General features: G+C 41.5%; 1 protein-coding gene across 3 annotated transcripts in view; it reads left to right on the top strand.

The window, feature by feature from the left end:
* gli2a (GLI family zinc finger 2a) overlaps positions 1-17,870 on the top strand; it is a 382,695-nt gene that overhangs the window by 95,743 nt on the left and 269,082 nt on the right. For 2 of the 3 annotated variants that reach the window (XM_048535196.2, XM_048535193.2), the window contains exon 3: positions 534-681. The exons of the other annotated variant lie outside the window; for it this stretch is intronic. In XM_048535196.2, the coding sequence (XP_048391153.1) occupies positions 564-681 (118 nt within the window). In that variant the 5' untranslated portion in view covers positions 534-563. The remainder of the gene's footprint in view (positions 1-533; positions 682-17,870) is intronic. 3 annotated transcript variants of the gene reach the window in all.

Below are 17,870 nucleotides of genomic sequence, written 5' to 3'. Positions count from 1 at the left end.
ATTTCTGTAAGGAAGAAAATCTGTTTTTGTCACCCGATCTGGACTAAACATGAATCCATGCCGTTCTCAAAGTGATTGCCTTGCTGGAAGTCAGTTATTCGTATCAAAAAGAAAACTCATCAACAACAGTGGCTCAAGCAGGCAGCTCACTGCCTCCTTTCTAAGGGCAGTTAGGGATGGGAAATAAATGCTAGCATTACCAATGACGCCCACGTCCTGTGAGTGAATTTTAAAAATTATCAGGCCTTTTATTTAGCTCTGTAATTATTGCTGTTTAATGGCAATAAATGAAGGAATCTGAGATCATAGTTGGCGGGGCAAAAACACAACTCCTGTGCACTAATAAACACCTTGGCCAGTGGCCTTTGTGCCTATTCACGCAAGAAGCTATTGAATTCCTCACACATTCTGTAATTGCACAACTTATAAATGTTTATCGCTCAGTGAGAAAACTCTTGTGCGGTTTTAGAGTACAGTGGAAAGAACACTTCATTCAGTTTTCCTTTTTCTCTTCTTTGAACTTGCAACTCAAGGTTCAGTCCACTGAAGTATGACCAGCTACCATGGCAGCCCAAGCACAGACCACTGCCACTGAAAAGAAAGAGGCCAAAAGCTCCATTATTGAAGGGGATGTCTTCACAGAAGCTAGCAAGAAGTCAGCAGCCTCGGCAGCATCACGAGGTACGTTTGGGAACCTGAACTGAGCCTCCCCCAGCACACAGAAAATCCAAAACTTGTTCTGGTTTACTCAGGGCACATCCTATTTACAAGACAGGATGTTCCCAGGCTCACAGCACAGCAAATGAGGCAAACCAGGGTGGAAAGTGGAGATTAGAACACCAACACGTTCTGTCAATTGCACCCTTACCCTTACCCTGTGCTGGAAATTCAGTGTTATTCCAAGCATTCAAAACGTAAACCCTGGCATCCATCATTTCTTTTCCGGTTTCCTTCTGCTATGCAGCCTCTTTATGCAGGAGCTGAGCGAAAAAGTCATGTTGGAGGCAGTAGATTCCTGTGAGGTTATCACAAGAGTTAGATTCGGGCAATGGGCTGAAGATGACAGATTGTGGCTTGCAAAATCCCTGTGCAGGCCAGTTGCGTTCATGTCTATGATTCTTGAATTTCACATATTATGACATAATTTTGAACTCTGCTTTCATTATTTGTTAATTATTTGGTCATTTATGTATCATACAATTTCTATAGAATTGAGTCAATTTCAAGTGCATTTCATTCACGGTTTTGTTGTAGAATTGTTTAAAACCAATAGAAAAGACATTGTAATCTGCCCCGCTGCAAATGTTTGTTCAGAACTAAATCCTTACCAGTGATAGAGTGAACGATTGTATTTTAGCTGCTCCAGCAAGCAGACTGTGTTACACAATAATTGCTACTTTGAGATGTCTGTGAACACTTGAAAGGAGCTTTTGGAAGTTCTCAGTATTTGGCTGCGCATGTTCCCTTTCTTTTGGACGGCATTCAGAGGGGTATGAAGAGGGTGGATAGAAAACAGCTGTTCCCCACAATGAAGGGTCAATAAAGTGGGGGTGAGGGAGCATTGCTGTCTTGTGACACAGTGGTAGTGTCCCTGCCCCTGGACCAGGAGGTTCAGCATCAAGCTCCACCTGCTCCAGAGGTATGTGATAATATCTCTGAACAGGTTGATTAGAAAATAATGTTGAGAGGGTGTGTAATTTGAAGGTAACAGGCAAGAGCTTTGGATGGGCTTGGAGGAAACATGTTTTCACCCAAAGGGTAGTAGGAATCTGGAATACACTGCCTTGGATGGTAGTTGAGGAAACCTCATGATCTTTAAAATTACTAGGATGAGCACTGGAAATGTCTAGAATCCCTACAGTGTACAAGCAGGCCATTTGGCCCATCGAGTCCACACCAACCTCCTGAAGAGCCTCCCACCCAGACCCCACCTCCTATCCAATGCCTGTAATCCCATAATTTCCAAGGCCAATCCACCCAGCCAACATGTTCCTGGACACTATGGGCAATCTAGCATGGTCAATCCACCCTAACCTGCACATCTTTGGACTGTGGGAGGGCACCCACATAATCATAGGTAGAACGTGCAAACATGAGTCCCTAGTGCTGTGAGGCAGCATGGCTAACCACTGACCCACCATCGTGACATTTAAGGCTATGGGCCAAGTGCTAGAAAGAGGAACTGGTGCAGATTTAGAGTAGTTTTGCTGGTACAGGCTCAATGGGCTGAAAGGACTCTCCCTGTACTCAGTGATTGATTGACTGATGCATTAATGTTATTTATTTTCATAAAGCTGTTAACAGATGGGTTAGTAAGTGCTCAGCGAACCTTTAGCCTTAGCACATGTGTCTCTTCGTTTGAAAATGCCAGGCTTGCCTTTATATTGGGCAAATTTTTGTTTCTTCATTCATTCATGGGATGAGGCCATTGCTGGCTAGGCAGTATTTATTGCCCATCCCTAATTGCCCAGAGTGCAGTTCAGAGTCATTGCTTTTGGTCTGGAGTCACATGTATGCCAGACCAGGTAAAGATGGCAGTTTCCTTCCCTAGAGGACATTAGTGAACCAGATGGGTTTTTTCTGACAATTGACAATGGATTTATGGTCGTCATTAGATTCTTAATTCCAGATATTTTATTGAATTCAAATTCCACCAACTGCTGTGGTGAGATTCGAATACAGGTCCCCACAATGTTATCTGGGTATCTGGATTAACAGTTCAATGGTAATACCACTAAACCATCACCTCCCCAAATGTCAAAGACACAAGGACCATCCTACCTATTTCTCTGCATTAAGGTTAAGTATTTCACATAGGTTGAATGGGTTGGATAGCTTTATTTAAATCAAACTATTCAAACATGTTTTTGCACACCTCTGGAGCAGGTGAGGCTTGAAACCAGCACTCGTGAGGCAGGGACACTATGCTGAGTTTATGAAGTCAGAGTGACAACCCACACAATGTACCCATCCACTTTATCAAATTTTATTTTGATTTGAGTAGATATTGACAGACTTCACCAATTCCACTTTTCACCAAATTTAACCTGCTGCATTAAATCTGCGTAACCCAGGACTGTCCTTAACTTTAAAGAGCACTTTCTCAAATAACATGCATTTGGTGAAGAAAAATCAATTCCCACTGACTACACATATAACATTTAAGATTTATCACTCTTTAGATATTTTGAAATGTAACTCTGTCTTTTGACAAGGACTGGGACCTGCAGCTACTCACCCATTTCCGTCAGTCCTCTGAGTTCGGGGCTGATTGATGGTGCCAAATGCAAACGACCACAACAGACATCACTTTGCTGTTACCTTGCTCATTAAAAAAGAATTGGTGGCTGATTTCTTTAAAATACAGAAAATTGGGATTATTTGGGGCAAGTACTTTGAAAAGAAAGCAAGTGGTAGGTCTTGTGGGTTTATGCTTTTTTTTGATCCCTGCTTATTATTTTTAACATGTTTGCAGATGTCAGTGGAAACATGATAAAAGTCTGGTGTAATAAAGTTTAAAGAGTCAGTCCTTCTGAATCCAGTAACCAATCAGCTGACCATCATGTAAAACACAGTAATGACTTACTCAAATGGCTAGTGAGCATTAAAATTATATCCTAATCCAAGAAACTGCACGCTCTCCAGCAGAATGTGATGCAGGTGCTGATTGAAGGGCATCTTTGAAGTGGAAATTTCAATCCTTATTTTTTTACTTCTTTTTCTTTTGGTTTTGATGTTCTAATGAAGAGCCTGCCAGCCTCACCCATCGAAGTAATGACTAGACCTTGATTGATCATTAGAACGGGGTCTGGGAACTGCAGTGGCCTTTCGTTATGTAAGAGTTTAGCGAGTGAAGTTGGCAGGTTATTAAATGTGCACATGCTTTATTTACTGCATCTTAAGCACAGCTTGTGCAATAGCTGCTGTACTTGACTACCTAATGGAGCACCTCATGGTACAGCATCACACTTGGAGGTGTTTTCTGGGGGACATGATAGAGCATTGCATTAATTTATGACAGAGCAAGAACTCATGATTTATATGCTTTGTACATGACTGAGATTTGGCATTTGCAACAACAGCCTATATTTATAGAGGACCCAGAAACCCGATGAAACATCCCACACTAGCTCCCAGGCAGATTATAAAAGAAAGTCTGATAGCAATCCATGTCAGTTGTTAGGAGAGGTAATCAATACATTGGTCAGAGTTTTAGAACATAGAACATAGAAAAGTACAGGCCCTTCAGCCCGCGATGTTGTGCCGTGGAATAATCCTAATCCAAAAGTAAAATAACCTAACCTACATTCCCCTCAATTCACTGCTGTCCATGTGCATGTCCAGCAGTCGCTTAAATGTCACTAATGACTCTGCTTCCACGACTACCACTGGCAAACTACTCCATGTGCTCATAACTCTCTGGGTGAAGAACCTCCCTCTGACGTCTCCTCAATACCTTCTCCTAACACCCTAAAACTATGACCCCTCGTTGCAGTCAATCCTGCCCTGGGGAAAAGCCTCTGGCTATCTTTTGAGGAACATTTCAAAAGATGAGAGTGAGATAATGGGGTTCCAGGGAGACAACCGAAGATATAACCGGGAAACTTGGTCGGCATGGATGAGTTGGGCCAGGGGGTCTGTTTTCATGCTGTATACTTCTGTGACTCTATGACTGTATAACTGGCTTTTTACTTCTGCAATAACCCTGCAGTAAGTGAGATTTTCACTTTGCTTGCTGGTGAAACAATGGTCTTGCAGTATCAATAAACTTAGAGGAAATTCCGACATTAGGCATAATATGCTTTTGTTTAAAATAGACTTCAGTTTGTGGTATTGAGGTAGCCTTTGCCTCCTCATCAATTGTGGCAAATAAGGATTCTTTTCATGGTCCATTTGCCAATCAGTGGCTGTCACATTTGTACAACATTGTAAGTACTGTCCCATCATTGTGTGCAGCTGATTTTACTTGTGGTGCATTGATACGGAGGAAGTTCCCTTTCTCTATTAATATTTCACCAATCTGAAAGGTTGCTGGTCTTTGTCAGCCTATGGGAGTTTCTGAGCGGGCACCAGTGAGAAATGGGCACTTTCAAGAAGGTTACCAGCCTTGTATTAATTAGCTATACACTTCCCATCCAGATAGGGAGTGGCACTTTCTTTGGCAGACCGAAGAGAAACAGATATATTTCAAGCAGTTCTACTAACTGGTCTTATCTTATTGCACATTATAGTCTAACCTCCTGCTCAGCTGTTTACTGATCAGGTGGGACCACATTTTCTGATGTAAACAATATGGGATTTGGAATGCCCCTTTATGGATAGACTTGTAGTTGCTAATGTTGTCATGCAGCATTTTCAGATACATTGATTTTGGGAAAATGTCATTCTAACATTCTCTGCCCTTCAAATTCTAAATGATTTAATATTTCAATGAAGTGTTCAAAAATAAAGTCCGGGCAAGTTGAAATTTTCAATTGTTGATGCATAAATATCTTGACCCTTTTTTGAATAAAATATGCTTGGAAACTTTCTTGCTTCAGCCCTTTCCTGAATGAGATCTCAAATATCATTAAAATATGACCTTATTACCTTTATGTCATGGTATAATTTACTATTAGTGTGTAACTGAGCCAGCACAAACAGAATGACAGCTATAGTACCAACAGCTCCTTTCAGTCATTTTAGCACAACTTCACCAAACAGCTGCTGTAATATCTGGGTTAGTTCACTTCCTTGTCCAATGTAATTTATTTGCACCAATTTGTTCACTATCAAAGGACACACATATTGTTGAGTTTTAATGTGTTATTTACACATAAAATAACCTATTTACAACTGTGAAAGTGCCGTGGGGAGAATGAATGGTCTTCTGCTCCCACCTATCTGTTATATCAGAGCTTAACAATCTGTTTTGCTAATAGAATCATTTATCACACCGTGGTAATTTATTGTGCGTTAGCTGTATGGGTCCCTTTCTCTCCGATCAAAGGAAACAGCATAGGCCTAATGAACTCAAACATATTTCTTTACTTAACCCTTTCTGGGACATAATCTACAATGTGTTAAAAATGTTGAGAAACAACCACAACTCTGAAGGGAAAAAAGGATTAGGAAGATGTTATGATTTTAGTTGAAACGTGTTGTCAAACACTCCTATGATCTTCATTGTGAAAAATTTTCTTTTGTTTGTTTGAGTTTTGAAACACAAATGGCATCTTGAGGTTAATCAATCTAATCAATACTACTTGTTAGTAAACTGCCCAGTTGTCTTTGAATGTTCATTAAATTAGGCAGTTGGAGAAAATACATTGTCATGAAGTAAAATGAACTAAGTGTTTGAAATGCTGCAGCTGTTCCTTGAAGGCATATCTCCTCTTACCATTTGGGTTGCCAAGTGTTATGGTGTCAGCTGTTACTCAGTTGGTAACTCTGAGCCAGAAGGTTGTGGCTTCAAGTCCCACATGAGGGACTTGAACCCAAAAATCTAGGCTCATCCTCCAGTGCTGCACGACCAAGTGAGATGTTAAACCGGGGTTCTCATCACCTTCTAAGGTGGCTGTAAGTGATCCCACAACATTCTTACAAAGAAGAAGAGGGAAGCTGTTCCTGAGCAATGCCTATCTTCAATTAACATTGCATTACAGTTTGCTCAATGCACATTAGCTGCAGCATTTCCTACACTGCTGGGGCTACTGCTGTCCATTGGAAAATAACTCAATCGGTTGTGGATCATTCAGAGGTCATGAAAGGCATTCTATAAATGCAAGCACAAAAGCTGAATTTGCTGGAAAAGCTCAACAGGTTTGGCAGCATCTGTGAAGAAAAAAATCAGAGTTAACATTTCAGCTTCGGTGACCCTTCCTCAGAGAAACCAAAGTTGGACCCAGAACGTTAACTCTGATTTTTCTTCACAGATGCTGCCAGACCTGCTGAGCTTTTCCAGCAACATCTGTTTTGTTCCTGATTTACAGCATCGGCAGTTCTTTTGCTTTCCATAAATGCAAGCCTTGACTTTTAACAAGGGTGGGACATCGATGTTTCGTGGATCATGTGACACACAACCTCACCCCAATTTCCACTGCGTCACCATTAAAGCTGCTTATTCCCCTCTCGCAGTATTGCTCTAAGTGACAACTGTTGAAAGAAATTAAGAAAGCACCTCACCATTTTTGAATTTCTGCAATGATTTTTCTTCTCTGTTGCTTACAGCAGTGTCTGGGAGATAAATCTTCATTTCCTGAAAGCTTCAGGACAAGCCTGGAGGGTTGGCAAGTGATTTTGGAATTAGTGTGTCTGAAATGATTGGTGTAACTACTCTATATAACTCTGGTAATTAGGTTAAGGAATTAGCAACATTTATTGTTGTTGCTGAAATTCATTAGCTGAGACAAATTGTAGGGACGGACCTAAAATCACAGGATTTCGGTTTAATAATGATTATTTTTCCTTGATTTTCTGGGCCTCATTGTAATCTGATTTGAATCATGTTCGTTTTCTTGACGTGGTCAACCCAAGTAGTGAAGTAATTGAGAGCTGTATTAACATTTTAACATCAAGATTTGGGTCCTGATTTGAGCAAAGCTTATAGAGTTGACTTGTGTTTGCACATAGCCAGTGTAAGAACTTTGATGAGCACTTGGCCTTTTATCATACCACACATTGTATTCTCTGCAGACGCAGAGAATAATGGTTCTAACATAGCTGGGGTGGGGGGGGGGGGGTGGGGGTGATGGGTGTTGAAATTCCCTTGGGTGCTATTTGTAGCACATTGGTCAATGAATTTGTGTCAAACTCTTCATCTTCATAAAGTTGTTAACAGATGGGTTAATAGTTTTATTCAAGTTTTGGGCAGTGAAATTTCAGCCTGATGGTTACCATGTGTCTATTTTTCAATTATAAGTTTGGTTGGCTGGATAGCTGGTTCGTGATGTAGACTAATCTAACAGCACAGGTTCAGTTCCCATACTAGCAGAAGTTACCATGAAGAACCTGCCTTCTCAGCTTCAACCCTTGCCTAAAATACGGTGACCCTCAGGTTAAATCACCGTAGGTCCTGTCTAGGACTATGGAACATTTACCATTACCTTTATATTTTTTCATTGGAAAGTACATTATGAAGATTATCATGCCAAGGTTTCTCCCATTCCACTTAAGTGAGGTTTCCCAGTAAAGATTAGACCCCAGAATAAATTGCTGGCTTCCTTCTCATTTCCATTGGACTGTTTCTACTCAGGTTCCCTTTAAGGGACAGCTTGGGATCAAGTCCACATTCTACCTCCGATGGCAATGAAATAAATTCAGTTTGGGCATCATCCTCTGGTGTTATGATTGGTTTGTCCTGCTGTTTTCAAATATTTTTCAATCAGTATTTAAAAGTGCATTTCAAAACCAGTGTTCATGAGTCATGTGAAGTGTGTTCATCCAGCTCTATACCTTGTTATCCAGGGTAATTACTTTGCTGGGATTATACTGCAGGTCTCCCAATGGTCAGAGGGTGATATCTGGCAAATCACAGAAAAAGTGTGCATGATGGAGGAGCAGATATATGGCAAATCACAGAAAAAGTGTGAAAGAAACCAGGTTATAACTATATGGGACTTCAAGTTTGCCAATATTAACTAGGTATGCCTTGGTGTGAAAGGATTAGATGGTGGGGAGTTTTTACAGTGCATCCAGGAGAACTTCTTGTGCCAGTACACAGATACTCCAACTAGAGATGTGGCAGTACTAGACATAAACCTAAGGAAAGAAGCTTTTCAAGTTGTTGAAATTTCAGTGGGTGAGCATTTTGAGGATAGTGACAATAACTCTGTAAGTTTCAAAATCATTGTGTTTGAAATTGGACATGATCTTACCACTGTTCATGCGTTCTAAATGCCTAAGCATTGACAATACCGATGTACCAATACCAGTATACTCGTACCAAGTTATCTTGGTCACAATGTTATCAAAGTATGGGCGGCACGGTGGCTCAGTGGTTAGCACTGCAGCCTCACAGCGCCAGGGACCCAGGTTCGATTCCAGCCTCGGGTAACTGTCTGTGCGGAGTTTGCACATTCTCCCCGTGTCTGCATGGGTTTCTGCCGGATGCTCCGGTTTCTTCCCACAGTCCAAAGATGTGCAGGCTAGGCGGATCGGCCATGTTAAATTGCCCATAGTGTTCAGGGGTGTATGGGTTATAGGGGGATGGGTCTGGGTGGGATACTCCAAGGGGCAGTGTGGACTTGTTGGGCCGAAGGGCCTGTTTCCACACTGTAGGAAATCTAATCTAATCAAAGGGTTAATGACTCCATTAAAATTTGTTTTAAGCATAATTAATGCTCCTTACATAACATTGCCAGGAGTCCTTTCTAAACAAAGATAGTGATAAATGACTGTTGAAGGAAAACACAGATGGAGACTTCTCATAACTCTGAATTAACTGATCTCAGTGCTCCACTGTAGTTTTATGTCAGTGGCAGGAAATATTTTAATAATTGGTCATCAGAACTTGCAAAGAAATTGTTGATAATTATCCAAATTATTGACATAGATGCCAGTGATAGTGTGATGGTATGATGGGTAAACTTATCAATTAAGGTTGGGACGAGATTGTAGTCTATCAGCTGAAATAAATTAAGCTCACTCCTAAACTCAGGATTACATAGTCAGGTTTAGGGGCAGTACTTAAAGCATAAATGAAAGGGCTGGAGATACATTTTCCAAGTACATGGTGTTAGAATATGGCTTGCATAGTCACAAGTGGTTATACCAAATACAATCACTGACTATATTTGAAGCACTGGAGTAATCATGAAGTGAAAATACGACAGAGTAAGGGGATAGTAAGAACTGCCGAGGCTGGAGTCAGATATATCACAGTGTGGAGCTGAAGGAACACTGGAGGCCAGGCAGCATCAGACGAGCAGGAAAGCTGACATTTCAGAAAAATGAAGAAAATGACCCAAAACGTCAGCTTTCCTGCTCCTCTGATGTTGCCTGCCCTGCTGTATTCCTCCAGCTCCACACTTTGTTATAGAGTAAGGAGAAATGTGATGGCCCTGGATCCGTACAAAGCTGTCATTGCTCAAATGCCGTGGATCATACAGCCTGCATCAATAATGGTTGGAAAATTGGCCATATGTGCTGAAAGTTGCTGAGCTCTATCAAACACATGAACAAGAGTCATTGCCTTTAGGGAGGGAAAAATGAAGATTGTGGGATATTGCCATGGATTCTGATGGCAGCATCTTTGTTGGTATGAGGACTTTACTTTCCACCCTAATGGAAAACCCACTCTGAAATTGTTACTCGATGAGCATTGCCATTGCTTTATCCTCCTCCATGATGTTCACTTATTTTTCTTCAAGAGTATTTTCAAATTGCGCTCAGACATTGCCACGGCCGCAGCCTCCACCCTATCCAGGTGTAGGAACACTGTGACGTCTGGATGTTTAAAAACAACATCTTGCCTGTAGATCTCGTGCAGTCACTCTGTATAAGTTAATCATTGTTCCTGAATTAGTTAAATTTCAAGGACTGCTCAGAACACTTTATTTCAATATTTCAAATGGTTGCCAATGATGTGAGATCTGAAATCCACTTAAGTACATACTTTTGCTGATTGTAATTAATTTGGTGCAATATGAGTTGCCTATTATTGTTAGTCTTTCAAAGCAGCAACAGTGAGTGAATCATTTGCAATGAAATTAGCTTGGTGATGTTGATGGAAAGTGGACACTTCTCCTCCCACACTTGGCAATAGATGTCAGGTTTTGCTTCAGAGGTCAGAGAGGTTAACAAGTCCAAAGGCAGTGCTCATTTTTACAGTATTAGGGGGATCTGTCCTGTTAAACTATTGAAATAGTAGACTTTGTCGGAGCAAATTACTGCAGATGCTGGAGTCTGTGCTGAAAACAAAAAAAGTGCTCGATATCACAGTGGGTCAGGCAGGATCTGTGGAGAGAGAGCAAGCTAAAGTTGGAAATCTAGATGACGCTTCATCAGAGCAGCTCTGACGAAGTGTCATCTAGATTCGAAACATTAACTCGCTGTCTCTGCACAGATGCTGCCTGACTGGCTGTGACTTACAGCATTGTTTAGTTTTCGGAAGTAGTAGATTTGATTAATCAATGCAGTTTTCTTGCAAGGACAGGAAAGGTAGTTTAGTCTAATATATCACATCAAAATACTGTAGGTGCTGAAACCTGAAACAAGCACAGAAATGGCTGGAGAAATTCAGCAGGTCTATCAGCATTTGTGAAGTGAGAAAGTGTTAATGTTTTGATTCAGGATGACACTTCTTCAGAACTGAAAGGGGTTGGGAAATGATGATTTTTAAAAATACTTTTGACTGAAGCAAAGGAGGAGTGAGGGGAACAGATGGTATGGAGGCCCAGAGCAAAAGACAAAGGGGCTCTGAACTGTGGTGAAAAGAGACTTAGAGATGAAAAAAGACATAGAGATGCAGATTTGTTGTACATTAAGGTGTGAAAGGGTGAAAATAAATGCTGTCTGCTAAGAACAAAACAAACAATATACAAACGATCTTTATTTTTCTGCCTCTGTATTCTATATTTTGGTTTATTTTTCCGCATTTTAAGATGGCACTGGAGAGTGACAACACTCTATAACAGTTTCCACAATATTTTGTATCAAAATACCAGTGACAATAATGACATGAAATCAAATTTAAAACAAAAATTAAGGTGGAGTTAAATAATACAAGAAAAATCATAGAATCTCTACATTGTGGAAGCAGGCCATTCGGCCCTTCAAGTATGCACTGGCCATCTGAAGAACTTCCCACCCAGACACATTCCCCCTGACTTTATTCCCTGTAATCCTCTGTTTCCCATGACCAATGGAGGACTAAATGGAGGATAGATATCATGTGATCAGGCTTTGAGGTTGTGGAGTTCAGTATTGTGTCCTAAAGGTTGTAAGGTGCCTAAGCAGAAAAAGGGATGTTACTCCTCAAGCTTACACTGTGCCTGTTGGCACACTGCAGCTATCCCAGGATGGAGATGTTAGCAATGAGAGCAGGGTGGTGTGTTTAAATAGCAAGGACCTATAAGTTAGGGATCATTTCCAAAGACAAAACAAAGGATAAAGCAGAGACCCAGTCAATGTTTGGTCTGACCAATATAAAGGACACCACATTGTGAGCAGGGATGACAGTTGACTAGACTGAAAGAAGTACAATTAAAATGCTTCACCTAGAAGGTATATTTGGGGTCTTAGACTGTGAGGAGGTGAGTGTTATACTTTCAGAGGGTATAAAGTTGTTATTCAAGAGATTGATTCAGTACTATGGCTGCAGCTCAGTGTTCTTTGCTCATTGTTGAGATGTGTGGTATACCTTCTATAACTTGGAATGTTGCATCCTGCCGTGGATGGAGCCTAGCAAAGAAAGGGTCAAGGATAGAATGGTGAGGATCAATGTGCTATTTAAAGCTTCAAGCCAGCAACTAAAGCTTACAGAATTTAAATGTTTTCTTTGGAGATAAACAGATTAAGAGAGGGCATGATTCAAGTATGTAATAAGCTAAAACTTACATATGGCGTATTTGCAAGTAAATGGTTTAAGCTTTGATTCTAGAAATAGATGATAAATTCAGCAGATTCAGTTTCAAACACATGAAAAGAAATTTCCTGCAGAATAATAGATTTATTTAATAGATTGCATAATTTTATGCTAATTAACTAATTTATGTTCTTCATTAATATGTCAGGGATTTCAAATCTGGAGTGCACACCAATAACTGTTAACAATCTGTCATTTAAAAAAAAAATTTCATGAGATGTGGGCCTTGCTGGCTGAACGAGCATTTGTTGTCCATCGTTAGTTGCCCTTGAATAAGGTACTGTTAGTTCAGCAGTTAAATTAAAACAAATGCCTAGATTTTCCAGTGGCTACACAGTCATTATTTCAATGCATTGCTGGGGAAATTGAACATGCCGTCAGACAATTCCTCTACATCTAGAATCTTCCTGAAGCCTCCGTTTGAGTCTCAGCCTTCAAATGGTTCCCAGAAAATTAATAAAGTAGTCGCTCAGGAGAGGTTAAACCATTAAATACATGGTTGATCTCCTGAGCAACTATTTAACTGATCTCACACATACCTAATTACTCTACTCCCAGACCACTGACACCCACCAGATCCTGACTTGAGAGCTGTCTCTCACCACCTCATCCCTGTCTCTTCCTGCCCAATAGATCCCAACACCACCCGCCTCACATCCAACATTGGACCTGACCATCCTTCCCACTGACCAAACACCACTACCCTCCTACTGACATCCAACTATCACCATCCCATCCACTTTCCTCCAGCCCCACCCCTCTTTTCACTATTTATTTCCCAGCTCTCTTCTCCCTCCCCAGTCCTGATGAAGGATGTAAACCCAAAATGTCGACTTTCCTGCTGCTTGGATGCTGCCTGGCCTGCTGTGTTTCTCCAGCTCAATACTGTATTGACTGTGACTTCAGTATCTGCAATTCCTGCTGTCTCTGAGAACATGGTTGGGGGAGGGTGCGGGGTTGGGGGTGGGGGTGATGCCCCAATTCAAGGCTCTCTGATGAAGTTGAGCATTAAATAGTTTTCTTTTATGAGGTCCAAGCAGGTGGGGCCAGCAGAGGGGAGTTAAAGCCCTCTAGTGAAAAGTTTGAACAGTGAGGAAGCATTGTTTACCGTACCACTCCTGTCCTTGTGCCCTGTGGACTTCACCATTCTGACAAAATGCTAGTGGCCTAGGGAAAGTTCACTCTTTTGGGTCATTTCATCTGCCAAATTGGCGGCTGGCTAATGTTCAGAAGGCAGTAAAGCTGCTGACCATCCCCCTACATCCCTGTTTGTGTCACAACACCACAGCATAGGTTCTTCCTCCACCACCTTTTTTGTAATATTCATTCACAGATTGTGGCTAGGTTTAGCATTTATTGCCCACCCCTAATTGCTCCAAGGGCAGTTAAGAGACGACCACATTGCTATGGGCCTGGAGTTCCATGTAGGCCAGACCAGCCAAGGACAGCAGTTCTCCTTCTCTGAAGGACATGAATGAACCAGATGTTCTTTTTATGACAATCAAGAGTAGTTATCTGGATGCCATTAGACCAGACTTTCTTTTTTATTTCCAAAATTTTATTGCATTCAAATTTCACCATCTGCCATTGTGGGATTCAAACCCATGACCCCAGAGCATTAACCTTGGGTTTCTGGACTGCTAATCCAATGACATTACCATTACAACACAACCACCAAAATCAGGAGGCGAGGAATCCTACATCTCAGCAAGAGAAAAAGGAATAAAATGAGAGCTAGGCAGGGATAGCTTTATATAAGTGTTATTAAATGTAGATAGAAATGATTAGTACAAAGTAGCCCTTATGTCAGCAAAAAAAGGCCCAGTGCTAATTCAAAAAGCTCAGGAGCTGTGTAACCCAAAGATTGAGCACAGCCACTCCAGAATATTTTGCATTTATTTGATTAGCTGGAATTCCCAACCCATCACATCTATCTTTCTCCAGTCGGCTTTGTGAGTAGGTTGATGTCATGACGTGCATATGTTTTGCTTTCATGTGATGAAGCTCAGCTAGGCTTGGCGTTACTCTCCAGAGGGTCCTGAGGAAACCCTGCGCCATTCAACTTGCCCTTTCGGTACCATCCCTCATGCAGACTGCCAGAATGGAACCTGCTGTGGTAAGAGTCATTACTGTCACATGTGCAATGATTTTTTTAATGCTGCAGTTTTATTTTTTTCTGAAAACCTGACTGAAGATCTTCTCAGATAAAATAAATGCTCAGGGAAGAAGATGTCCGTTCTCTGAATGAAAAGTGTTTGCTTTGGTTCCACCACGTGTTGTGTACTTTTAGGTAAGGTGGAAAAGACTTTGAAGTCATCTGAAGAAGTAAACCAACATATAATGTTCTGTTTTGTTGTTTTACAAAGTTGGTTCTCCTCATAGTTCCTCAGATCAAAGGATGGCCATGGAAACCAGTTTCCAGGCTGACCCCACAATGGGAATGTTGGTCATGTGACTTAGGCCTGATCAGCGTTTTACGCACCAAAGTTTTGAGGAAGTCAAAAAGTTGGTGTTGCTGCATATTTGGTAGGGTCAGCTACTTGACTTTTCTTTCTAGTCACCTTTCATTTTACCTCAAAGCATCACTTACACTGGTGTATGATGCTGCTGTTCGTACAATCTTAGTTATTACTAAGGTATTCTTACTATTCCTCATGTTTGAACTGGGAGGTGACAGTTAGGAGGCTCATTTGATTGTGGGGAGTTGCAGACATACATGGGATCAGGTCCTGTCTTCCCCTGATAGCTTAGAATGTAGATTTTTTAATGATATTCCTTACAATTATGTGCAGAATTTAACATTAACTAACTTTAACATTGTTGAAGGTCCTATATAAATGCAAGTTGTACATGTCATTGACATTTCCTAGCTATGGGCACTGAGACCAGTTGTAACAACTTTCCAAGCTACTTTGGTAAGGATGAGCTAACTGTGCAATTCCACAATAGGTAGAGCGGGAATCATCAAAAGAACTATTCAGTAGCAGAAGGATTCTTGGCTCCTTGCTGAAAATATCCAAAGTTTTTTTGACTTGCACTCATCAAGACAAAAGCACGAATGCTAATTTTCAAAGTATCTCAACAATTTATACTACAGAAGAAAACAGTGACATCTAAGGTCTTGGCATAGATTTGTAGCTCGGGTTGTGGATGAGGTTGTTGACTTGTTCGCCGAGCTGTTTGGTTTCGTTCAGATATTTCATCACCATGCTAGGTAACATCATCAGTGAGGCCTCCGATGAAGCAGTGTTGTTCTAGTCCGCTTGGAATTTATACTGTCTGGTCCATTATGGAGATTAGTGTCACTTCTGGTTTTGTTTTGTATGGGTTTGTATATGGGAGTCCAATTCTTTATGTTTGTTGATTGCATTATGGGTGGAGAACCATGCCTCTAGGAATTTCCGTGCATGTTTGTTTGGCTTGGGCAACTATGGTTACATTGTCCCAGTTAAATTGATAGCCATCATTGTCTGAGTGTACCAATATTATGTAAAGTTTGTCATGTCGTTTTCCTGTTAGCCGATGTTCGTGTATTCTGATGGCTAGTTTCCTTCCTGTCTGCCTGATGTAATATTTGTGGCAGTCGTTGCATGGTAATTTGTAAACTACCATAGTTTGTAAATTTCCAAGCCAAACAGAGGCAAACACAGAAATTCCGAGAGGCATGGTTCTCAACTCATAAGGCAATCAACAAACATATAGAATTGGGCCTGTTATACAAACCCATACAGAACAAATCCTGAAATGACAATACTCACCATAACACACCGGACAGAATAAATTTCAAGTGGAGTAGAACAGCATCGCTTCATTGGGATCCTCACTGGTGATGTTGAGTTGGGAAGTTGACTCTGATTGGCCAAGTCATGGCCATGAGGGAGCAATGAATAATTACAGAGCGCCCTATCTCCTGGCTAATGCAATAAAAAGTCACGAGTGTTCAACATGTTTCTTTACTGAGAATGGCTAGTTCGCCACACATAACGTCCAAATTGACCCACTTTTTTTTGTTCATTGAGGGGATATAGGCATCGCTGGCTGGATGAACATTTATTGCCCATCCCTAATTGCCAAAGGGCATTAGTGAACTAGATGGGTTTTTCCTGACAATCAGCAATGGATTCATGGACATCAAATTCCAGATTATCATTGAATTCAAATTCCGCACTGGCAGGATTCAGACCCAGAATATTACCTGGGTCTCTGGATTAAAAGTCTAGTGTTAATACCACTAGGCTATTGCCTCCCCTGTTGCTGAATGCCCTGTGAAGAAGAGTGGGCATGACCTTTATGTTGCCAGCCCTGTCAAAGACCAGCAGCTTTGAGGCCTGAGCAGCAGACACTGAGAATGGTACCTGCTGCTGAGATTTCAGGGCACCTGCAGCAAAGTAAATTAAAAAATTAAACATTCGTGATGTTGACGCTCAGAGAGGAACACCCCCTCCCCACCCAGGGAGATCATGGAGTGCTCATTCCTATGGCCGTGGCATCACTGTTTAAGCTCTGAAGTCTCAGGCTCTGATGGGCCTCCGGGCTATTGCAGGGAGCCTATTCTCTATTACACTGATGATGTCATGTCGCATCTTGTGGCAGTGGGTCGATACAGCAGCCCTTAGAATGGCCTTTAAATTTATGTATTTTCAGAAGAGCTGAGAAAATAGCCCCCTGCAGTGGGACTGCATCCGGGAGCCGTCCGAATGTTAAATTCCAGTTATTTTACTGATACCACGCCCCCCCCCAGACTCCCACGGCACCAACTGAGGACCAGTATCTTTCTGGCCTTTTTGTCTCTCTGTTGCTGTCATTCTCCAGCTCCCAGGAATCATGCACCAATAATTGGAGGTTGGCCCATGTTAAACATCTGTTTCTGGCTCCTTGCAACTGTCCGAGGCTCAGGGGGCCATTCCCGTGATTAAATAATCCTGGCAGAATCCTTTGTGATTTGGGGAATATTTTGGGGGCCCATGGGTCAGGGTATGGCTGCAGGATGTTGACCTAGCACCTCTTTGAAATCTTTACCAAACGTGTACTATCAGCATCCTTCGTAAGGGACTGAAAGGTTAAAAGAACAAATTCCCTGAGATGATACTTAATATTCAGGAATCCACCCCCAGTTATAGACCCAGGCTTCAGGTGCAGGTCATTTCCACTAGTTGGGATGGTAAGCCTCATGGATACAGGCAGTCATGATAGTATGGGCTTTTCAGGTGACATAGCACATCTCTGGAAAAGCTCCATGCAATCGTAATCACATGAAAGGAATCGGTTACCTCAGTTGGCTGGGCATCAGGTTAGTGATACTGGG

This window comes from Stegostoma tigrinum, chromosome 7 (assembly GCF_030684315.1).
Source record: "Stegostoma tigrinum isolate sSteTig4 chromosome 7, sSteTig4.hap1, whole genome shotgun sequence".
Taxonomy (NCBI): Eukaryota; Metazoa; Chordata; class Chondrichthyes; order Orectolobiformes; family Stegostomatidae; genus Stegostoma; species Stegostoma tigrinum.
This window is presented reverse-complemented; position numbering and strand designations above follow the sequence as displayed.